A 24,440-nucleotide genomic window follows, 5' to 3' on the forward strand; every position below is an offset into this window, starting at 1 on the left:
TGGAAAACTGAAGTGAAAATCAATTATGTACCCACAAGTACCCAGTAGGAAGATTTGAAACAAGGTCATCTGGGCTGAAATGCCACTCAAAACCCAGGGCTGTATTAATGCATTACTGGGCCCTTAGGTTGTCAGGTATTTTGGGCCCCTTCAGGCCCATCATTCTTTCACCCCACTACAGCTGACAGCCTGACCCTGGTATGGTAGGTACTATAGACTGAAACAAAGCATCTCCTGCCTCATATCACTCTCACCTGAATATTAGAATATAGATATCAACAAAAAAGGAACTGGAAAGCAATACAGCATTAAAGTAATATATATAAATATGTTATATATACATGTATTATATATACACGTATTGCTACAGGACAAAGAGCAAAGTGTCTTTAGTCTTTGGAGTCCTAGGGTTCAGGTAACAGTGCCTGAGCCAAAAAAAAAAAAAAATGATGAGCCCCTACTCCCTGCAGGACCCCTAGGCTTCAGCCTAGTCAGCCTTATGAATAATATGGCCCTCTCAATACCTATAAGTCATCCCAACAATAATCAGTAGGTTTAAAAAATAATAATACTGCCAGTTCTGCAGCACAAAAGGCCAGGCCAGGATCAGAGTGCAATCCAAACTGTGTGCTGGGCCAGTGCAATGGCAACTGTACCAGTGGAAAGTGTTGCAAACATGCCATAAGGCACATTGTGACACCAAGCAAGCAAGCAGTGCCAGTGGAGGTGGAGTGCCCTGCACTGCTCCTCCAGCCCTGAATTCAGACGCCCAGCTACTGGTGCAGCAGTAAGGCACCAAGCAGTGCAGGTGTATGGGGAGGACAGCGGGCAGGTTGGGAGGGGTCGTTTCTGGGTTGGAGGTTGAACAGGGGAAGGATCAGGCCAAAGAGGGAAGAACAGACCTTTCCTTCTTACACGAGAAAACAAATTATATAGTCACTACACCAAACAGTCTCAACCAACTCTATGGCACTAAATTGGTGAATTGTGGCTTCAGAACTTGGGAGGGGTGGTTTTTAACAAAATAAGATTAAATTGAATTGTCCCCTGTGGGACCGCCGAATATTAATCATCAATAGCCGCTCCAGTATCTGTGATTTAAAAGAGTCCCTTACCTTTCAGGGATGCAACTTGTGATAAAGCCTGGGCATAGGTGGCTGTGTTGAGGAGTGTCCCGGGTAGACAGGAGGGGAAAAAGGGGCCAGAAGGGCCAACTGCTCTGCTGAGGCTGCAAGGAGGACAAAATGGGTTTCAGGTAAGCCACACCGTCAAACTTGCCCTACCCTCAGTGTAACAGAATATTCAGCCTCACAACTGTCCTGTGAAGGAGATCACAGTTATTTAAAGTGAGACCTCTACATGAAGATAGTCCAGAGATGTCACAGTGCCAGAGAGCGTAGATACTTGTTTGCCAATGAGCTGTTTATGAACACATAAACTCACAGTTCAAGCCCGTGCATGTCTAGTCAGATATGCTGAGTGGACATGTCCCAATGTGCTCAATGGGGGCTTAATCCCAGGAAAGTGTGTATAGAATTGCAGCCTCCATCTGGAAAATACCTTCACTAATTACTTTTTTTTCTAAAGCCAATTCCAGATATTGGTTTTAAGATTTAAGATATCTGGGTCCTCAATGTCTCAATACCTTTTCATCCACCATGACACCTTCCCCAAATTTGCAGTTAGCTAATAAAGTCCTGCTACAGGTGCCAGCATTTTATAGGTCAGTTTGTCTTTCACCGAGAACCAGCCTTTTTCTGTTTGTTACTGGCAAGATAGGACCACAGCCAAAGTCTTACTGAACACAGTGGGCTTCTGAATAAAATAAATAACAACATTTTCAAACACCTCTAGCAATGGCACATTGGTTAGGGAATTCTCTCTCTCAACTGTTACCCTGCAGATGCCCGATCTTGTCTGATCTCAGAAGCTAAGCAGGGTCAGGCCTGGTTAGTACTTGGATGGGAGACCGCCTAGGAATACTGGGTACTGTAGGCTTATACCATAGTCTTTTGAGACTGAAGGTTGCCAACCAGTTTTTTTCCCCTCTCTCAAGAACCTTGAATGGCATCGTCTCATTGTCTTTCCAAGACAAATGAAAACTTATCTATTTCAGCAAACATTTTTGGAAGTTGATTTATTGATCCTTTTATTTGGATGGACTGCTACTCTCATTTTTAATTTTTAGTTGTTGCAGGACTTTATGGATTTAGATGATTAGGTCAAGATATTTTAAAATCATTTAAACGCTTTATTGTAAACCATCTTGGGATTTTGTTCTTCACTGAAAGGTGGGATACAAATATTGTAACCAAACCAACTCAGACTGAGGGAGAGTAACTTTTTCAAGGGCATTCAATAATGTTACGCCTGGATATCGACCTGGATCTCTCATTTCCACCCTTTTCCACAAATCAAGTAAATATGGCAGAAGTGTCAAAAGATATGCAGAGCAGGTCACTAAAGGAAGTGATTCAATCCAGAGACCACAAATCAAGAGAAGCCATGGCTGCTCCTCTTTTTCACATATAAAGATATACACTCAGCAGCACATCACACACAAATCCATGGGCACACAGCAACATGTCACATGCAAACACATGCAGCAGCACGTCAAAGAAAAACGCAAACCACGTCACACATGAACATGCACAGCATGTTAAACGGAAACATAAGCAGCAGGACTTCACAAGCATAACCAGCAGCACTTACACACAAGCATATGCAGTAGCGCATCACATAATGCGTAAAGCACGTTCAAGCCTCCTTTCAAGTCCAGGCTGGTGCAAGGACATACACTGGCCCACGGAGGCTGAATCCAGCTGCTGTGGTGCCCAACACAGATAAGGTTGCGTTGGCTGCTGGCAGCCAGCGCAGGGGTTTGGGGAGGGCAGGAGGAGGGTAGAATGGAGAGCAAGTGGGCAGACCAGTCCCAGAAGAGAGATGGGACTGGTCTCTAGCACTTACACCAGATCCTAACCCCCCTCCCAAGCAACCCAGGATTACACAGGGCTGCTAAGATCTGTGCCAGCGAATTTCACTGGCCCAGCTCTGAGTAGCCCCATTGCAGTGGCTGGGGCATTACTCAGAATAAGGGGACATAAAGTCCCCTTACTACATGTTGCACTCCGCCCACCTCCAAATCTGTGCTGGATACAGCGCAGGCCAGCTGGCCTACCTGTTCCAGTGCAGGTTAGGATTGGGCTGCCCAAGAGAGAAAGCAACAGTGGAATAGCTCTCTTAGCTGATACGGTCACTCCCCAATCACTGCCCAAAGGTTGTCAGCAGTCTCAGGGATGAGCAGCAAGCCCTCCTGAGGACGCTGGGCTCCCAGCAGCTGCTGAACAATCCCTGATGTCAACCGTGATTGCATGCATATTTTCATAGCAGGACAAATCCTCACAGTTGCAAGTCACGCGCAGACCATAGGACATGCAGAAGCATGTCACAAATTACATAGACACATTTAAACAAACATGCACAAACACAAATGCAAAAACACTCCTCCATGCAACAGCACTTCAGACACAAACACAGAGATAAGCATGTCACTGGCACACTGATATGATCACACGACACTTCACCTAAAGCAGAATGCTGCAGCATTTCATGTCCACAAACATACATGCAGCAACGCCTTTTCCTCCCCGCTCCATCTACTGCCTTCCGCAGCTCCAAGTCGTGCCCTTAATTAAATATCATTGAAACAGGAGCTTTGACACCTCATAACTTTAGAAATACACAGTGGATTTTCACTAACCAGCAAAAGGCACAAGCTTGAATTTTGACAAAATCTAAACCAGTATGTACTAAGATAAATTTAAGATATATTTGGGGTGGACACAAACATGGTTGGAAATGTGTGATGGGTGTGGTTCAAAGAAGGTTATTTAAAGTTCTATCGCACAATTTTTTCCTCTGGTTTGAACAGATTTCACTCCTTGTTGGTTAGGATTCGCCATGCCAACAGTCATGCTGAGAGGACAAATTGTTGTGAGCATATGATGAGTAGGTTTTATCATCAGATGAATTAATTCAGGTTGCTAGCGCTGTTACTTTGGAAGCAAAATAGGGCCACCAAAGAATAAGGTTGTGATTTCTAGGTACACAGAAGGCACCCTACATATACTGAAATAGATACATTTGAAATTTAAAAGAAAAATCAATTTTTAAAAGCCCCAAGAGAATAGCCCTTTGCTCTGCCAGGATGTGTGTGAGCTTCTACGATCTTATTGAATGTTGAAGGCATGGGGATAAGAAAATGCATTTCTGTAAGGGAACTTATATCTTCCCTTTCTGATCATGCAAAAACTTGAAGTAACTCACAATAAGAATTAAAAGCCAACGCATATAATAAAAATCATGGCAAAATAAAGGTTTTAGAGCAGCCATTTTCTTCCAGTGGTCCACAGGTGTGCCACAGGAATTTGAGGGAAGGTCATTTTTTGTAGGGCCAATAGGGATTTGAAGCCCCCACTGGCAGCATGGTGTGTCTTGGCAATTATCAAAAACCTGAAGTTGTGCCTTGACAATTTTAGTGCCTTGTCAGCGTGCCGTCAAATGAAAAAGGTTGAAAATCGCTGTTTTAGAGGATGCATTTTAGTGGAAGAGCTTCTGTCTGAAAGTTCCTGTTTGATCCCTGGCATCTTCAGACAGGGCAGGGCAAAGACCTGCCATCTGAAATCCTACGGAGCTTCTCATGCCTGTGAGACAATACCTGTGTACCTGTGTAGACAATACCTTTGTCTGATTCAGTATAAGGCAGCTTCATATGTTCAAGCACAGCAAAAAATAATCTTAAACATGACGTCAGCAGATAAACTGTACAATACTGTCTTTCGTTGTCTGGAGTAGATGATATCCAGCCATTGCTGCTACGATTGGTCTGAGGAGGGGGATGCGCTGCTGCTGCTGCTGCTGCTGTCTATGCATAGCTATGCTAAAATCTCCAGGGATTTCTCCAGGGCAGCAGCTCCCACCCCCTGGTGGAAATGGGAGGCAAATGGAAGGAGAGCTAGCCTTAGGAGCTGCAGGGCCCAACTGGAAACATTTTTGGCAGCACCCCAAGTCAACAGCTAAGATCTGTAGAATCTTTGGGACCAATCCTATCTGACTTTCCATTGCTGATGCAGCCACACCAAAGAAGCCTGTGCTGCATCCTGGAGTGAGTGTGTGTGTGTAGGGGGGGGGGGGTTTACAGAGGCTTCCTCAAAATAAGGGAACATTTGTTCCCTTAACTCAGGGCTGCATTGCAGCTGCATTGGTGCTGAATAGTTTGATAGGACTGGGCCCTTAGAAATATAAATAAAATTTATTATAGACTTTATGTCTCTATGGTAGAATGGGAGCAATCAAAATGTGCGCTTAAAAAGTACATGTGAGTTAATGGACCAAATGGATCTAAGCACATTTTAATAAAAAAATTGCATACGAGACTAGGGTAGAGTAGCACAGGGGTCTAGAATCAGCACTACTCAGTGCTGAACAGCAATGAAATGTGTAGGTTTGGAGCTGGCAGTGAGCCCCAGTCTTGACCCTTTACCACTATACGTTATAGCTTGGGGAGGCATTAAGGGAATGACAAAAGAAGAAGATGCCTTTTCCCTTTCCCTCCCTCCTGCATGGCCTGAATAGTGATAGCACTATTAGGGGTGGGGGAAGGGAAAAGACACCTCCTTCTTTTGTAGCAGTGGTTCCCAACCTGTGGTCCACAGGTGGTCTGTGAACCCCTGAAAAGTGGTACCTTTTCCACAAGGTCTCAGTGGGAAAAAAGATGATCACCTTTGATCACTTCCAGTGTCTCTCCAAGTGAGTGCTCCCCAACAGACCACTGAAGTGTTGACTGTGGCTGTAGGTATTCCGTTCTCCACCCTCTCTGATTGTCCAGCACTTGCTGAAGTACCAGCTGTGGGAGGGTCCTTTCTCCAGCCTTTCTGGTAGTCTGTGGAGGAGCGCTCACTTGGCGAGATGCTTCCCCATGGACCACCAGAGAGGGTGGAGAATGGACCTCCCACAGCGGGTATTTTCAGGGTCTGGCCAAGCACTCTCCCACAAGCCACCAAACTGAATTGTATTTTTTTGTGTGGTGGGGATAGGGGGAGTTGCATGTGGTCCACGACAATTCCAATATTTGTCTCAGTGGTCCATGGGCTCCTAAATTTTGGGGACTTTATAGGGCCCTGTTCCAAGCTGTTAGGGAGTAGGGAGACAATGCAGGTTCCACTTTCAACAACAGAATGCTGAAAAATTCACTCACCATCACTACAGAGTTGCTCACAAGATCCAATTCACTCACTGATTTTGTGAATTGGTTTCTGTTCTTATACTTGTACATTTAGGCTTTGTAAGACTTCTGCTGCCTCTTGCATTTCATTGTCTTTTGGCTCCAATGTTCACAGTTTTTCTCTGTACCAAGAGACTGTGCGCATGTGTGTGTAAGCCTGCCACTGAAGAGGACAATTTATGCATCTGACAAAGTGGTCTCTGACCATGAAAGCTTATGCTGCAATAAATCTGTTAATCTTACCGGTGTTGCAAAACTCTTTGAACTTCTTGTTGCAGCAAACCCATGTAGTTAAGGTTCTTTGCATCTGTTTTCCCCAGTCTAGCTACTTCCCTAATCCCTCCCCTTCCTTTTTTACCTCCTTTCTGTCTATTTTCAGTTTGTAATCCAGTGGTTCCCAAACATTGAACCATGGTGCCTTATGGGACCACAGCACACTCACAGTGGCACCCTCCTACCAGCTCTCCCAGGTGTCACCATCTTGGATTTTGTGAGATCTCACAAGATTTGGGTGCTGAGATCCAAGATGGTGGTGCCAAGCTGAGTCAGGAAGAAGAGTCTGTGGGGGCTCCATGATCCTGGTAAGTTTGGGAATCACAGCTGTAAGCCATATACGACAGTGACGTGCCTTTTCTTCCCCTCTCATTTTTGAGGATGCTACAATCATCACCACCACTATCCTTGCCAAAGTTCTTCTTTTCTCTGTCCTTATTTCTCCTCTTGTTACATCTATTCCATGCAAGCTCACCTTCTATTTTGTCCCCCCACCTTTTCTCTCCATCTTCTCCTGCCAGGCTGCCTGATACCTAGAACAGTCTATGAGCATCTCAACCAGAGCCTTTCCTTCCTTATGAGCCCTACCACTTTGTCTGGATGGCCTGGATTTCTGCCACCTCAGACCTTCCTCTTTGCTATCCTGTCTTCTCCCCCACCAAGCATTGTACCATCAGTCTGACATGATGCCAAGACATGAGGTGGAAGTCTATTCACTTCCAGATAATATGCTTAGGAATGAGATAGTGGTCTGTAAGTATTTGGAGTGGAATCCCCCAATGTTTACTCAAAGTTCTGTACAGCTTCTAGCACATTGCTAAACACACATTAGATTCAGCAGAAGGAGCTGTAGAATGCAACCTTACCTCTGTTGAATCTCCAGACTCTCCTTCTTATTCCTGGTTTGGTCAACAGGAGAAGGGGAGTTTAAATTCCTTCCTGGGGGTGTCACTTCAGTCATGGTCTCCTTTGGCCCTTCCTGATCAGAAGTACCTCTCTCTGTTTTTCTCCATTTAGCCCTTCTGTTCTGGAACCAGACCTGGATCAGGAATAAGCAAGACGGCAGGTTTGATTGGGTATCAAGCTATCTTCACTTGCCTGCATTTCCTATTCATCACCTTGGATTTGATGAGACAGTCCTACAGCCATTGCAAAGACTGTAAAAGGGCACCATCTTCTACATATGGAAACCAAAAGAAATATTTGCGCCAGTTTGAGAACTTTACTTGTTGACGCACCTGAAATAGGTATATTGTACATTCCATTCCTAGTTCCCTATGATCCTTCACGTTCACTTTTTTGAGCCATGAGCACATACTTGAGCATTTAGCAAAAAAAAAAAAAAAATTTTTTTTAATGAAAAGCATAGGCAGATGTTTACATTTCTGCCATGAATGTAGGTCTAACAGTCTGTATCACTACAAAATCACAGAGCCCAAAAATAATAAAAAAGAATTTTCACAGATGAAGCTTAAAGAGGTTTTGGGCTTTTTCCTTACTGTATGTGCCTCACACAAGGAGGCTGCTGATGCAGACCGAGTACATAATGTAACTCAGTTACTCAAAGCTAGCTTTCTCAACTGTCAGTTGGAGTACGCATTGCTGGGCTAAATGAACCAAAGTTCTGAAAGGAAAAGATAGCTCATTAGTTGAGGGAGCAAAATGTTATCAAATCCAACTCCTGGTCCCACAGCAGTGTCATTGATCCATCAACTTCTGCCCAACTCATAGATAAACTGAATTTTGGAGAGGGGAAAACTCTACCTATTTTTTTTTTATTTTTTTTGCCTATTTCTGTCTCATATTTTTCTGTAAGTGGGCAGGAATGAAATCCATTTCTACAACTAGCTGGTGCAGAAAGATTCTTCCTGCTTTTGGCAACTGCCCGGATTCTCTGTTTCATCCTATGACTCCATGTTGAATACACAGAGGACAATGATCTGGGCAGCTCCGTCTGAAGCCATACTGCATTTGGAGTGAACCAAATCCAGTTCCCCATACATCAGTGGGATCTGGGGGCTAAAATCCAAAGGCTTCTGTTCAAATATATTGCAAGCAAATTGGGCTGTGACAAGTCCATCCACAATCCAGTTATGACAAAGAACTTGGATTTAAGTCGATTCAGTCTGACTGGGGACAATAAGGATATGACCGGATTGCCCAGCTCAACTTGGGTTTAACCAGGTTGTGGATCTGGATGCAATTATGCTTATAGAAATGATGGCATTCTGAGCTAGCGCAGAGGAAACAAACACCATTTAAAAGACGATTACAATGTTGCTGTGCATTGTTGTTTGTTATCACTCCATTTTTATTTCGCGCGCTTTTAATTGCATGTATCAGCAAAGGCGGCATAATGATTTTATCTGCATTCTAAATTTAGGAGAGTTAAATGCAAAGCCAATTGCAGACACTTCCTTGTGTCTTAATTGAATGAAGGTCACAGCTATAACAACATTTAATTGAGCTATTTTTCATTATCATATTTTAATGACTTTGCAATGACAGTTGCCGGCTTCTGAGGAAAGAGCCTGATGAAGTCGTTTATTTCCCTATTTAGTTTTTGTTTGACAACATCATCTTCGATTAAGACGTGGCTTTCCAGCACATTAATCATATTTGAATGAGCAAGGGGGCAGAAATGTAAACATGGCTCCCCTCTGCTGTTTCCCCATGTCCCGGCATGAAAGCCAACCCTGGCATCTATTGTCTGCCTTCATAATAGCCCACAACAAGGCTAAACACTCTAATTGTCACCACCCCTATCTCGCCCTTGCACCTTTCAGGGAGAAGTTATGATCTTCCACTTCTGAATGCCCAATAATTGTTCCATTTATCTCAATTTGCAGCGCAGTCTTTAGGCACCAATTGCTAAAATGGCATTTTAAGGGCGGGAGGGAGAACCCCAAGCCATCACCTCCAATGTACTGGCAAAAAGGAGATTTGAATGTCCAAATAATAATAATCAGTTTAATTTCCCTGCATATGACCAATGATTCATGTTCAGATTTAATAATCAGGGTTGCATAATCTGATTATAGAAGAAATAATTTGTTTACAATCCCCAATTTACTGCAGTGAATTCCATTATCTCTCTTTAGCCATTGGGTTTTAAGAGATACTAACATGACCCTGGGGAAGAAAAGGCATGCTATTATATTTCCTACAATTAGATCTCTGCATAGTCTTAACCCCAAGCACCTACATAAAAAGAAGACAGAAACAGCAGGCAGGAAAAGCCCCATAAATAACACGTGCAAGCTGAGAGAAGGGCTGGCTATTGCTTAGCAGAGTCTCTCCCTCCCTCCCTCCCTCTGTCTCTGTAGCTATTTGGTGCCGATGCCACTGAGGGTTATTTGCATGAACTGGTAGTAATAAGCCCTTAACACACTGTTCTCACAAAGAGAATTTATAGACGGAAGTAGGATGGACATTAAAAATGGCTGCTTGTTTATGAAAGTCGTACTAAAAGCACTCCTTCCGAGGATCTCTGTTGGCTTTTCATGTAGCAGTTTCTGAAACTATACTGTAGTTGCCACAAGAGTGTTATGCTCCTGCCAATTGCATTCTCATCATCAACAAAGCTCTTTAAAAAAATTACACCCTAAGGCTGAGGTATTCAATCTGTGTGTCCCGGCTCCCTGGTGAGGTGTGGCTAGCCTCCAGGGGCATCGTCAGGCATCTGGGGAGAGAGGCTGGGCTGCTCAGCTGCACATGCTGCCTGATGACTTGCTGCTTTTCTGCAGCTGTGAACCAGGTGGGTGGGGCAGCACAATGCTGGGAGGGCTGTGAAACATGCTGGGGGGAGGTGGGAGAGAAAGCTGGCTGGGCAGGCAGGCAGAGGTGCCACATCTCATCATGGCGCTCTCTCCATGTGCAACCTTGCCCCAAGGACTACATTTCCCAGTGTGCCCCTCGCCCTGGGCATCCTGGGATTGGTCGAGGCTGGAGGAGTGGAGAAGAGGCTTCAAACTGGGAGGGCAGAGTTTGCAGCTCAGCTGCAAGGGAGGGAGCCAGCCTGCTCTCAGTGGGGAGGGGGTGTCCAAATGCCCCAGCCTACATCCCTCCGTCTTGCCTGGGGGAAACAGGGGTGGCATCTGCATGCTGGGTGTATGTTTGTGAGCAGCCCCCATCAGCTTTGGGGTGAGTTGTAATCTTGCTGTATGTGGCTGCAATCCTTTCCACACTTTCCTGGGAGTAAGCCCCATTGACTCAAACTGGGGTTTACATCTGAATAGACCTACGTAGGCATGGGGTCTGTGTCAGCTTAACCCAGGATCTTCACCTTTCTCTTTTTCCTTCCCCCTCAAAAAAGAAAAAAAGCCACTCTTGATGGCTTTGTCTCCAAAAATTGATTAAAAATAAAAATCCCAATATCTTTTCAGCCATCTCCTTGGGGGGGGGGGGTACTCTGTTGGCTGCTATTGTAAGACAAAAGGCACAATCCTAGCTAGGTCTATTCAGAAGTAAGTCCTATTGTGTTCAATGGGACTTACTCCCAGGAAAGTGGGGTTAGGATTCCAGCCAAACAGTCTCTAGGTCTCAGTTTGCAATTAGCAGATGCACACAAAACAAAGTCTTCCCCTCTCCCAGCAAATTCATCACTTCTTCCCCCCCTTTCCAAAACCCTTCAGGTGTGCTGCTAACAAACTCAGGGCACAATCCTAACCAGGTCTACTCAGAAGTAAGTCCTGTTTTGTTCATTGGGGCTTACTCTCAGGTAAGTGTGGTTAGGATTGCAGCCTCAGAGTGCTGGCAGCTGTTTTTTTGTTTCTAGTGTATAATTATAACACCTTCACCCCCATTTTGGGGGTAACTGAGGTGAGGTGTTGTAATGGGGAGCCGTGGCGAATGGCTACAAGGATCAGGGGAGGTGCAAGCTGGAAAAGTTCAAGAACCACTGCCCTAAGGAATGCAGTTCCTGAGATCCTTCCCCCCCCCCCCAGATCCTCACCTCTACCCTTTGTTTTCTCATAACATTTCTCTTAATTTCACAGACCTGCTCTGCGGAAAGTCCTTCTATAAAGTCACTGAAGGGGGGCAGGGGGCTGGGTTGTCAACTACAGTAGGCACACTGACATCATCAGCAGACATGGAAATGATTTTCCAAGGGATCTGAACTGAGAAGGAGCATCAGGCTCAGTAGAAGGCAACCTAAGAAAGTTCCCTAGGGCAGTGCTTCTCACACATTTAGCACCGGGACCCACTTTTTAGAATGAGAATCTGTCAGGACCCCCGCCCTCCAGAAGTGATGTCATGACCAGAAGTTACATCATCAAGCAGGGAAATTTTTAACAATCCCGGGCTGCAGTCCTACCCATACTTACTATCATTGTTAAAAGAATAGACATAAAAAGAACAGGTCTGTAACATTTCCCCAAATGCAGTCACATACCATGGTAGCATCAAGCCTAATATATTAAAAATAAAATATTGAAATGAATGGGGACCCACCTGAAATTGGCTCGTGACCCACCTAGTGGGTTCCCAACCCACAGTTTGAGAAGCACTGGCCTAGGGGAATATTCATAAGTGTACCCAGCCTCAGATGGAGGGAGAGAGGGAAGATGTGGATGGATGGGTGGGTGGGGCAGATGGTTGGAAAGGGGGGAGTCTAATGTCTCTCCAGGGAGAGTGTGGGGGCTTATTTAAGATGCATCAAGAGATATAGACAGCAGAAGTAAGTGGAACCAGAGTCAACATGCATAGGATTGAAATCTAATACATATTTTACATTTAATTGGGCTATTTTTTAACCCACCTTTCAGTTTTTATACATTTGTTTTAAACTACCATTATCCACTGCAAGAGTTTGGAAAAAAAAAAATACTTCATGTAAGGATGAAGCTCAATACATTTCAAAACAAAAATAAGTAAGGAGAAGAAAACATTGTAATAAAGAAATGTAAAGTTGATGTTTGTTGTGGTGGTTTAGAGTCCAATCCTATGCAGAAGTAAGTCCCATTGGAGTTGGTGGGGTTTACTCCCAGGAAAGTGTGCATAGGATTGGGCTGTTAGTGGGGCATGGCTATCTGGGAGTAACTAAAAAGCTCCTGGCTCAAAATTTCCCACTACACCAGTGTTTCTCAACATTTGTCCTCCACCATACCACTTCACTTGGTCCACCTGTTCAAAATACCACCAGAAATAACTGGCAGTGACATCATCACCAGTTACTTCTGGTTGGGAGACAATGTGACAAACATGGGTAAGAGGCTCAGGGCAGACAGTAGGGCATTTTTGAGTGTGAAAAAGCATGCTTTGGAGCTCTACCTGCTGAGCTGAGCCTCCTACCCCTGTTTGTTGTGTCATGTTCTGGTCTCTCTGCAAGTACCACCAGACACCACCTTGAGTACCACTGGTGGCACCTGTACCACTGGTTGAGAAACACTTCAACTGCCACCACCCTCTTTCTCCCTGCCCATGGGTATCCTTTCTGAGAATGAGAAAGCCTGAGCTAGGGAACCCTGGCAATCTGTTTTTTAATTTCCATCCAGTTTTATTTATGACTGCATTATGAATGGGTTATGCTAGCTCTGTGCCTTTAGGAAAGTGAACTAGGGTGCAGGAGTATTGGCCCCAACTCAATCAATTGGAATACAACTGTGTGCCCCTCCCTGGTGCTGCTTGTGCACATTGGAGAAGCTGCCAAGAAAGAAAATTCTGCTTAGGAGGCCACATCAAAAGTCCTGAAATGTCATCCACGCAGTTCAAGTAAGTATGTACAGAACTGCAATCTAATTCACAGGGTTCCAATTACATAGGGGGGGGGGTCCTGCCTTTTGGAATGGAAGAACCCTTAGATACTGCTGTAGATTACTACATGGGGGGCATAATTTGAGAAAAATCAGAAGGAGGGGATGAGGCTTGGAGATCCCACTCTCTACCCTCTTCTCTAGCACTACTTGTTTAAAAAGGGTGCCATTTCCTTTATGTGTTTGTTCTACAAGAAACCCACCCTAAACAATGGAAATTATTTCTGCATAAGAATAGCATATAACAGAACATGATATTTGCTCAGAGGAAAATAGCAGTCAAGAGACAATTTTCACAGCATGAAGGGAAAGCACTACATACCCTGATCCTGATCACCCCTGTAGCTGGTATTTATGCTAAAATAAAAAGCAGGTCAAACTACAGTACGTATTTAACATCACATAATTTGTCCTTCAAGCTGCTTGAAAGGCAAGGTCCTGTTGATACTAATGGAACTTTTTCTTGATATCTCATGTGTTTAGGTCTCTAGACATAATTGTTTGCAGGGGGGAGTTAAGTGTACTCTGTACCAAAGCGCACCTTAAAAACAGCCATCATTGGTTTCCCCTCCCTAACTACAAGGAGTCCAATACATATCAAGGTATTTATTAAACCATTTTAATGTATTAACTTCAGAATAAATTGCAAGCACCCAAACTTTTGTCCCTCAGTTCAGTGCCTTTGTGGTCACTGGCCATTACATGAGAAAGTCAGAAACACTTGGCTTCCAATGCTGGACAACTGGAGAGAATACTGCCTGGATGTTTTTCCTGATGCCAGGCTGTACAGAAGAATGCTAGAGGCCTTCCTGAAGGAAAGTTACAAATTCAAGGATGGTACCTGGAAAGTGTCCTGTAAACTGACAACCCTGCTCACACTAATGCCAGTGGCTGAAATTGACCAGACTCAATTTCAAATCACTGAATGCGACAGAAGTGGCGAAAGTGGCATTTCCATTCATTTTCAACAGGGCTGGTCTTGGGCAGGAGATTCTCCTGAGTCAGTTTCACCAGACAGCCTTTGTAGAAGCTGAGAGAGTCACATCATCTCTGCCAGCACCCCACCCTTCCCCACTCCCTCCTTCTTGCCTTTTTTTTTTCCCCTTTCCCCCTCCAATGCAAGGAAATGGATGTGCATTGATGTAATTTAGTACCTTAGAGACGCGGACAAATTAGTGTAGAACATTATCACTGGTTAATTATGAATGACCGATTAATCAACCTAATCTAATATTCCACATTATGTTGATGTTATTAAAGTGCATCATGAAAATGACAGATCGGCTTCATTTGCTTTCTTTGGCCAAATGTGCAAATGGGTCCTCCTCCCAGCACTGGGCGAATTGGATGATGTCAAAAAGAAAGGGGAAAAAAAAAAGTTTTGGCTCTGGTAGGGATGTGGCTCCTGACTGCCCCAGCCTGGAGGTTTACCTGCACCCGGGCTTCGGTGAGGTTGATCTTCATGGCCAACTCTTCCCTGGTGAAGACATCTGGGTAGTGGGTTTGAGCGAAAACAGCCTCCAGGGCTTCCAGCTAGTGGAAAAACAAGGCCGAGTCAGAGATGGGTGGAACTGAAGGGTTAGGGCTCAATCCTATCCAACTTTTCAGCACTGATACAGCCCCAAGGTAAGAAAATAAATGTTCCCATACTTTGAGCAGGCCTCCCTGACTGCTTCCCCACCACAGGATGCAGCGCATGCCCCCGTTGGCAGGGCTACATCAGTGCTAGAAAGTTGGATAGGATTGGCCCCTTTGTGAGGGACAGATCTGAGCTGGGAGGAATGGTCTTGGGGCTGGAAGTTGGTCCCAGATCTCCAACCAAAGACAGCCCCCCCCCCCCAGCGGTGTAGGCCAGGCTGGCCTCTTTCTTCAACCCGTCCGGATTCTGCTTTTCCCCCAGGCTTGCCTGGCCAGGCCTTCGGAAAAAGAGGTCTGACTGTGGCTCCTGAAACAGACTACAATCCTATCAAACTTTCCTGGGAATAAACCCCATTGACTGTAATGGGACTTCTGAGTAGACATGCATAGGATTGGGCGTTCACACGACCCGCTCCAGCGTGTAGGGATTGACTTTAAGCCAAATCAGCTCAGGATCAAGGTGGCCGGGGCGGGGGGGGGGGAGGCGAGTCGGTGCGCCTCCGTGTCTGGGGTACCTGCTGCAAGGTGAAGGTGGTCCGGTTCCGTCGCTGCTTTCGGCGTAGGAAGCCGTCGTCGAAGTCCGCCGTGGAAGGACCTCCGAAAGGCGTGGCACCTGTAGCGGGGAGATAGAGGCTACAAACCTATCCACCCTTTCCTGGGAGTAAGCCCTATTGAACGCAATAGGATTTACCTCTGAGTAGACATGCATCGGATTGTGGCCGGAAACCACAGCCCTGATGCCACCTCCGCAGAGTCGGCAGCCCAGGGCCACCTCCTGGGGCTGGCAAGAGCCAGGGGGTAGAGCCCCTTCCCCAGCGATCTTCCTTTCTCGGTCAAACCCCACCCTCGTCGCGGGAGAGAGAGGGGGGACTGGACTTGGCTCTGGTTAATATGAAGTCACTCCGTATTACTTTGGGTACTTCAATTCTCCTACACTTTCACTGGCTGCTCCCCTGGCAGAAAGATCTACAAATTGGGGTGCCCCCAAACAGAAGGAGACCCTTCTGATGTTCTCATGAGCCCAACTACACGTGACATCGGGGCTGCAAATTTCTCTGCGACCCATTCATGAGGTTTACTTCTCAGAGCCGAACAGGTTCTCACGAGCCCAACTACACGTGACACCGGGGCTGCCAATTCCTACGTGTCCTATTCAAATCCATGGGGTTTATTACTGAGTAAACACGCAGAGGATTGTGCTACACTTGGCCCTGAAAGGCAGCCACTATAGCGGAGGGCGAGCGGGCGAGGTTTCAGCACTCGCTGTCTTAACCCTTTCAGCACCCGCTGTCCCCCCCCCCCCCCTTCAAACACCTCCTTCTAATAATGGACTTTTTCTCGGGGGGGGGGGAGGGGGGGAGATCCCGGTCTCCGCATCTTGTATTCCCAAGACTTTCCCCGCTACAGACTGCTGTGAAATCGGAAGTAAAGCAGGGAAAGTTGCCCTGGGCATCTCCCAGCCTTTCCCTGGCCTGAGCCACGTCCCGATGGGTGACTCCATCTCGATCCTACTTCCCTGTCCTGCCACCACCATCAGGACCTCCTAAGGTGAGCAAATGCAGCGGAGGACAGGGTGCCTATGCCTTTAACCATTGCATAGAAGAGGGAATCTGGGCAGGTGCAGCTTTTCAAACCCTTCCTTATTTAGTTGCACATACCCAAATGCCCTTAAACAGTGGTTAAAGGTATAGGCGCCCTGTCCTCCACTGGATCTGGTCACCCTCCTAAGCAACCAAACTTGGACCGTCAAGTTCAAGACAGCCGCTTGGAAGGGGTCATCTGGTAGCGCGAGAAGGATTTTTTTTAAGCACCACTTGGGGGGGGGGAATCCCTCCTTAAATCTCTCCCAAAGAGTTTGGGGTTCGCAACACACACCTTTGGTTCTTCTTTCTGGCCCCAGAAACACGCCTGTAGCTCTTCAATTGCCATGTCAGGGGAGATCGCAGCCCCCTCGCCTCGCCCCCTGGTTTGGCCCGTGGAAGGGAATGACCAGACCAGAGGCCACGAGCAAAGCTAGCGAGTCTTCTGGAGGCGCTCGCTGCGGGTGAGGATCGCAGCCTTTGAGCCCGGTCCTATGCGTGTCTACTCAGAAGAAAACCACATTATGTTCAATGGGGTTGACTCCCAGAAAAGTGTGACTAGGATTGCAGGAGCATGTTCTTAAGGGGAACGCGAACCCCCAAATGCGCAGGGCTGTGCATGAAGCTGGTGGCCTCTCCCAGGGATGCGTCTAGTTGTTCCAAGTCAGGCCAGGAGCCCGGAAAGAAGCCATAGTGGTCAGGGCAAGGCAGGGGGAGGCTTCGGGTCCACAGCCAGCCCCACACACGTTCCTGGACCTTCAGGCCCATCACCGAGCCCAGAGTTCCATCACGGGATGCCATCCATTGCAAACCTCCGACACGCGACCCTCCTGATGGTTACACGACCAAAGCCCTGAAAGAGATGTTTGGGGGGGGGGGGCTTCTGGAGCAGGCAGACTGGACGGTCACAGCATGGCCCCGGGTGTGGGTGGTGGGCGCCCACGTTCTTGGCCTTCGGAGCCTGGATTCACTAAGACATCATCTGAACAACTATAGGCTACAATCCTATGCACACTTTCCTGGGAGTAAACCCCATTGACTATAAAGGGGCTTACTTCTGAGTAGACACACATAGGATCGGGCTCTGAGGCTACCATCCTAGGCACACTTTCCTGGGAGTAAATCCCATTGATTATCATGAGCCATGAGCAGACATGGCTAGGATTGGGGTTTAGTCCTCTGTCCTAGAGAGGCACCCCGTTCCTTGCGTGTTGCTGGTGGCTGTTTTTAGATGAAGGGGGGCGGGTCGGTCCATGCCTCTGCCTTTCGATCTGGGCCCAGCAAAGACGGCGCTCGGATCTTGGGAGAGAGTCTGATTCTGTTCGAAATTCGTCGGGAGAGAGATGGATGCGCTGGCCCCCGTTTTTCGGTCCGTGGCTCCCCAGTGGCAAAGGATTCCACACCCGCAAAGGATTCAATCGCACCCTCCTGCTCGGTCTATTGCACCCTCCCGGTCCCAGCCACAGTCCACAGTACAGCCGAAAGATTTCCATTCAAACCCGATTTCTGCCAGCCTCCTAAACCCGCTTGTAAACATCAGTCATTTCACTGGCTCCAGGGCCGTAGTTAAAGGGGGGCCAGGATGGGCATCGCCCCCCCTGAGTCAGCAGGTTGCTGGTCTTTGGTGTTGCCCACCCTTACGGGTCTTTGATGTTTCTCCATACTTGTCCTTTCATTTTGCACACCATTATATACCAGACATAATTGCCCACCCTGAAAAAATAGTCGCTTACCCACCTCTAGAATCCTGACTACAAGCCAGTTTGATCTATATGAACTAATATAGATCCTATATGAACTAATTTTCCCATAAACATATTCAAGACTATGGGACATATGGGAACTAATTTTCCCATAAACATATTCAAGACTATCAACAAAGTTAAGGCCTCCCTCCCTCCCTTTCTGCCTCTTGCCTATATGGGCTTTTTCTCCTATAACCGAATTGGGGGGGGGGGATCCTTGGGAACACCTGACTGTGGCTCTGGGCTGTCCCCGCAAGCACCGTCCGAATTCGATCCGTGGATTGCAGCAACAACAACAACAACTCAAATTGCACAAACCACAACCAATTTGCGCCGAGTTCCTGAGTAGGAACAGCCTCGACTGGACGGCAACCAGCAGGAGCCCGTTCCAGGGAAGGAAGGCGGCCTCCTCGCCAGGAGCCTTCCGAGACCCAGAGAACGCCGGATCTTCTGCTCAGTTCATTCGGATTTCGTTACGGGGTCGAGAGCAACCCCGAGCCACGCGTGTTCCTGGCAGGGCAAAGAAGTCCGTCCTCCTGAATCCGTCGAGGCGTCAGGATCGCGCTGCATCTTGTGGATGGGACGATTAAATCCAAGTTCTCCGCAAGTGAGTCGCGTGAAAAAAGCACCCCATCAAGGGGATTTACTTCAAAGGAAAATGGGTGGCTTTTGCCAGGGCGTTTGTCCGCTTGACTGCTTACAGACGGGGCCCACCACCCGGCCAGTCTGATCAGGCAAGCCCTTGACCATCCCTAACCAGGCTTCGAGCAGGATCAAGGTCTGGAAGAGCAGACTTTCTGCCCGAAGACCTTCGGACAAACTGAGGGTCTGACTGCTGGTGTTGGGAAAGAAGCCAAGGGGAGATTCAGTAGAAGAAGCCCCCCGAGAAGTCTCTCTCCCGTCCGTCCCCCCTACTAGAGGGTTGGCCCCGAGGGGGGCTGCTCAGCCCAGAGCAGGCTTAAATCCACTTCCTTGGTTTCGGGTCTGGTTCCCTCGAGAAATCTGCTTTACAGGAGCGCTCGGTCGCAGCTTGTGGGCATCCCCGTCTTCATCGGGGGCGCTTACTCCCCTGGCCCGCTTTGCGTTCATTCGCTTTGCGATTGACAGGAAACTTTCTGAAACTGACCAGCCCGGAGGACGCCCAGCTCGACGGCCGAAATCGGGGCTCCTGGAGCCCGCAGGACGCTTCCCAGTCCCTCCACTGACCTCTCCCCTTCCCTTTCTGCCTCCCCCAACTCATTTCCACTCCTGTTTCTAAAACGGTATGAAAGATTTATGCTGGCCCCGGGCAAGAGGGGGCGGCGCCCCCACCTCCTGAAAGCATCCCGATTAGCGGCGGAACATGAACATCTGTGCTGCTGGGAGAGCAGAGAGCAATTCCCCCCCCCCCAGCGCCCCATCGCCCGCCCCATCGCCCGCGGCTCTGCAAGCCACAGAAGGGAGGCAGGTGGCAAAATGTTGCTGGGAAGCGCGCAAACACACACACATACACACACACACACACACACAGAGCAACCCCACCAAGGCTATTTCAACGCAAAACCAATGCACCCTCCGCTCCTAGGGAAACTCCCAGGGCTGCCTGGCTGGGGGTTTCCGCGGTCAAGAGGAGCTGGAGCTTTCCGTCGGTCGGTTCGATTTTGCAGGCTGGCTTTAGGAAGCTTCGCGGTGAGCCCCCCTCCCTCCTCTCTGCCCGGCTCCAAGCCCTTCTTCCCTGCCACTGCCTCCCGGAAAGTTGCCGGTCCTACTTACGGTTTGGGGGTCCAGTACAATAAAACACTCACCCTCGAGCTGCGGGGGGCAGTGGAAGTAAAACATGGTGGTGAGCCGGGGAGGGGGGGAGCGCGATTCGAGGCGGAAGAGACGGTGCTCGGTGCTGGTCCAGCTGCGGGAGAAACACAGAGAGACAGACAGAGAGAGAGATGCTTGCCTAAAACCACTGCATGAAGCCATGGCAGCTGCACAAGCCCTCCCCCCCCCCTCCACAATCGACGCTTGTTTACATCAGACCAAGGGTGCAATCCTATGCGCACTTTCCTGGGAGTAAACCTCATTGACTGTAATGGGACTGACTTCTGAATAGGTATGCAGAGGATCGGGCTCTAAGGCTACAATCCTACCCACACTTCCTGGGAGTAAGCCCCACTGACTAGAATGGGACTTACTTCTGAGCAGGCATGCAGAGGATGGGGCTGCAAGGCAAAATGTCCTTACCCGGAGCAAAGCGCGCATTCCCAGACGGCAGCTCGCCGGGGATCCCCTCTCCTGTCACTGAACAGACGTGACACTTCCAGAGGGGCGCGCGTGTGTCAGGGAGGAAAAGAAAGTTTTCTGGAAAACTTTCGCCATCCTTCCCCCCTCCTGCACGGTTTTAGAGCAGCTCCGCTGCACAGCCGGCAGGTCCCACGTCCCTGGCCCTGCCCGGGGCGCTTCCATGAAAGGTAAGCAGTAAAAACCGAGTTTGGGGGGGGGGGAAGGGAAGCAAAGGCAGCAGTGGTCAGTGGGTCGAGGAGATCTTAGCAGCCTGCAAAGATCTCTCTGGGCAGCGAGCCCCAGTGTGCTGTCTGTCTGCCTTGCCAGCCACCCCCAAGCCCGGTGACCCCCCCTCCCCATCTTTCCAGCGAGGAGAAAATGCCCTACCTAAACCAGAGTGTTGGGGGGGGGGGACTGCTGCTGCTGCTGCTGCTGCTGCTGCTGCTGCTGCTGCTGGCGTCGAGGCAGCCCCCCGGCCCGGTCGGAGTCGTGCCAGCGGGCAGATGCCTCGGCGCAGCCGTCTGCAGCCCGCTCAGCCTCTCGGCACGGGCTTTTATAATCTCACGCGTAATTGGCCTTAATCGGATTACTTCCAGCGCTGCCTACAGTGAGGAACTTGGATAGGTCCGCTGGGCCCTCCAAATGACCCACGTGGTGCGTGGAGGGGGGAAAAACACGTCATTTCTCAGTCAACACCAGGAATGCGAGGAGGAGGGAGGCAGGCAGGGAGGGGGGCGGTCCCCCCCCGCTCCTGCCTGCGCAAGATGCCTCCCCAAGCCCCGGCACTGTCCCCCTCGGGGTGCCACCTTATTGGTGGGTCGGGCTGGGGCCGGGTGGGGAGGGGGCGCTGGCACTTGTGCCTGGCTGGCATGTTCCTCCCCCTCCCCTCCCCCGCTAATGGCCCACTCGGTGGGCTTTCCAGGAGCCGCCTCGCCTTTCCTGAGCGGAGTTTGATTTTGTTCACAGCGAGCGGTCTCCGGATGGATGCTCGCTTCCCGTCTGCAAATGAGATGCGCGGGGACCCTCCGCAATTACTTTTAGAGCGCATCCGAGACGCGGGCCGAGGGATCCCAGGCCCGCAGCCCGCGTGCGAGCGAGCCTTGAAAGCCCCCAGCTGAAATGCGACATGCAGGGGCGAGGGCTGGCAGCGAAAGGCAGCGCCGGCAAGGTGGGGAGGGGGGCCGGGCTAATGGCACCGAGTGGGCTCTGTAATAGCATTACGGCCCCCCTGCCCTATTAAGCGCTTCCCCGGCGTGCAGCCTTTACGATATTAAAGGGGGACTATAATGATATTGGGGTTATTAAATGCACGTAATTAATTTATGCGCCGCGGAAAAATGAAGTTGGGATGAGGACCCGCTCAAGACGCGCGTCGCAAGCCAGACAACTGTTGATGAGTCCGGCTGCCTGGGACTGTGCCTGGTCCACACCGCGGCCTCGCACGCCCGTGGAAGGTCCGCGGGGCGAGGATCGCGGGGACCCACCCGCAGGGAGTCAAGTCCTGGAGGGTGGGGAGGGAGCAGGGAGGGAGGCACACCTCTGGGTGGGGAGGTAGCGTGCCTTTGGAAGTCAAGCAAGCAGCCTCTCCCCCCCCCCCCCGCCTTGCCAAGAGTGAAACGCCTCTTTCCGTCCTGTCTCTGCGTCTGAACGGGAAAGAGTTGCAAGTACCAGACCCCAATAAGCCCAGGGTGACCAGATACCATGGAGGACAGAGTGCCTCTACCTTTAACCATAGCATGGAAGAGGGAATTTGGGGCAGGCAGTATTTTAAACCCTTCCTTGTTGAGCTGCACCTGACAAAATTCCCTTCTTTATACAATGGTCAAAGGTAGAGGCACTCTGTCCTGCATTGTATCTGGCCACCCTGCCTAAAAGCGTTCATCCCAGCCTGCACGGTTGTAATATTTCTAGATACTGTCCCTGAATGCTGTTTGTTTGTTTGTTTGTTTGTTTGTTTGTTTGTTTGTTTGTTTGTTTGTTTGTTTGTTTGTTTGTTTGTTAGCATTTTTGGGTTTTACGTAGGGTAACCGTGGTTGGAACTCACCAGGCAGGTAAATATCTTCTTTAAAAAACTCAGACTGAAAAGATTGGGGGAGAACATTCAAGGGTGGGGAGCCGTCGCTCTTAGTTTAAGAGACGTTTAGGGCAGCTGAGGATCCAGTTTGTCTTAACAGAACCTGGAAAACTTAAAGAACAGGCAAACCCTACCCCCCCCCCATCAAGGTAACGTCATCACACCCACCAGGGTGATGGCGGTGGTGGCAGCAGAAGTAACAAAACAGAGTAATTCTTGGAGGGTCCTTCATCTCAGGCACTAGCGCTAGAAATCCCAGCGCTAGAAATTCCCAGGGCAGGATGGGCACTGATCTCTCTCTCTCTCTCTCTCTCTCTCTCTCTCTCTCTCTCTCTCTCTCACACACACACACACACACACACACACACACACACACACACACACACACACACACACACACCTGGAAACAGCTGTGGCTTTCCCTTTCTCCCTCTGACATTTGAGACACACACACACACACACACAGAGAGAGAGAGAGAGAGAGAGAGAGAGAGAGGATTTTGCCCTAATGAAATAATCATAACTTCATTATGGCACTCTTAGGCTTGCTCCTGACAAGCGAGAGGGGAGGGAAATAATGCCTGGCTCTCCTGGTTCCGCGTCTCGCTTTGGCCCAGCGCGGCGAGCTGTCCAGAGAGCCTGCAAGTTCAGCGTATTCCATGCAGGGCTCTGAGTCCGGATCGTCTTCTTCGCGCAGAGAAAGAGAAAGACCCTCTCTAGGGTCCCATTCCAGCTGGCTGGAGCTGCATTTAGCTCAGCTAGGCTGGATGTTATTATGTCCAGTAAAAAGGATCACCTTACTAACTGTGTAACGTAAGAAAGACCCAGTCGAGGGCTTGTTGCAAGAGCCGGGCAGTAGAGAGCCCCGCAACACCTCTTTCCTCTTCCATTTCATCGCGTCATTGTGAACGCCTCCTGAAGTGCACGCTGCCCTCGCCTTCGGGATTTCAGCTTCAGGACCAGGGACAGCGACCCGGTCCGCTCTGGTCTGGGTGATTCATTCCACAATGGGTTGCAGCGCAATCCTAGAGACGCCTAGAACAAGCCCCAACTGAACGCAGTGGGCCTTCCTCCCAAGTAACCATACGCAATATAGGCTCAGGCTGCGCTACGAAAGAGACCTGTCTCGTCTGTCATTCTGATGGCTTTTTCAGGCAGGGAAATGTGCTTCAAGGGAGAGCTGCGATCCGCAGCTCGCTTGGACTGGAACCCTGGCACTTCAAAGCAGGGCCTAGGAGAGGGGGGTAAAGGGGGTAATTTGTACCTGGGCCCAGGGTCAAAAAGGAGTCAAAGGAGGGGGCCCAGAAAGTTCCTGGGGTCTTACATTTTCGTATCTCACCTGAACTCGCTGCCTGCACATGGTGTTGTGGGCTGCAGGCATGCAGTGGCAACTGCTGCTGCAAGCCATGCACACTGGGCTCAGGAATGCATCCATGACCCTCCTTAACGCCGTATCACATCTGGGAGGAAACTGGCATGCTGCAGTAGCTCTTTGCCTTGTGGATCCAATCACCATGAAAGACTGTATAGGAGCTCCGGGACACAGTTGCAGGGCTGCAGCTGCTGCAGAAGTTTGTTTTGGTGCACACAGGACACTGTCCATTCTAGTGTGACTCCAACTACAATGATGCTAATTTTCTGCAATGATTTGCTGTACTTCAAAGATTTTAGAGAGACTAAGGAATGTGTTTGGTTTTCCATTTTACTTTATCTAGCTGCCAATCCCGCATGGCTGGGTAGACCTGGTCTCCGCATCAAGAAGACTGGTAGACCTGGGCTTCAAAGACTATTATGGCGGTCAGCACCCTCCCCCTGCCTTATTTTGTCTCCCATTCTGCC

General features: G+C 48.9%; 1 protein-coding gene across 1 annotated transcript in view; it reads right to left on the bottom strand.

Moving 5' to 3' along the window:
* DRGX (dorsal root ganglia homeobox) overlaps positions 1–20,092 on the bottom strand; it is a 29,156-nt gene extending 9,064 nt beyond the window's left edge. Inside the window, exons 1-5 of the mRNA XM_066622427.1 lie at positions 20,059–20,092; positions 15,465–15,562; positions 14,743–14,844; positions 7,423–7,595; positions 1,116–1,228 (exon numbers count right to left, since the gene is read on the bottom strand). Coding sequence (XP_066478524.1) covers positions 1,116–1,228; positions 7,423–7,595; positions 14,743–14,844; positions 15,465–15,562; positions 20,059–20,092 — 520 coding nt within the window. The remainder of the gene's footprint in view (positions 1–1,115; positions 1,229–7,422; positions 7,596–14,742; positions 14,845–15,464; positions 15,563–20,058) is intronic.
* Positions 20,093–24,440: the final 4,348 nt, after the last annotated feature.

Source organism: Tiliqua scincoides, chromosome 3 (assembly GCF_035046505.1).
Source record: "Tiliqua scincoides isolate rTilSci1 chromosome 3, rTilSci1.hap2, whole genome shotgun sequence".
NCBI classification, from domain to species: Eukaryota; Metazoa; Chordata; class Lepidosauria; order Squamata; family Scincidae; genus Tiliqua; species Tiliqua scincoides.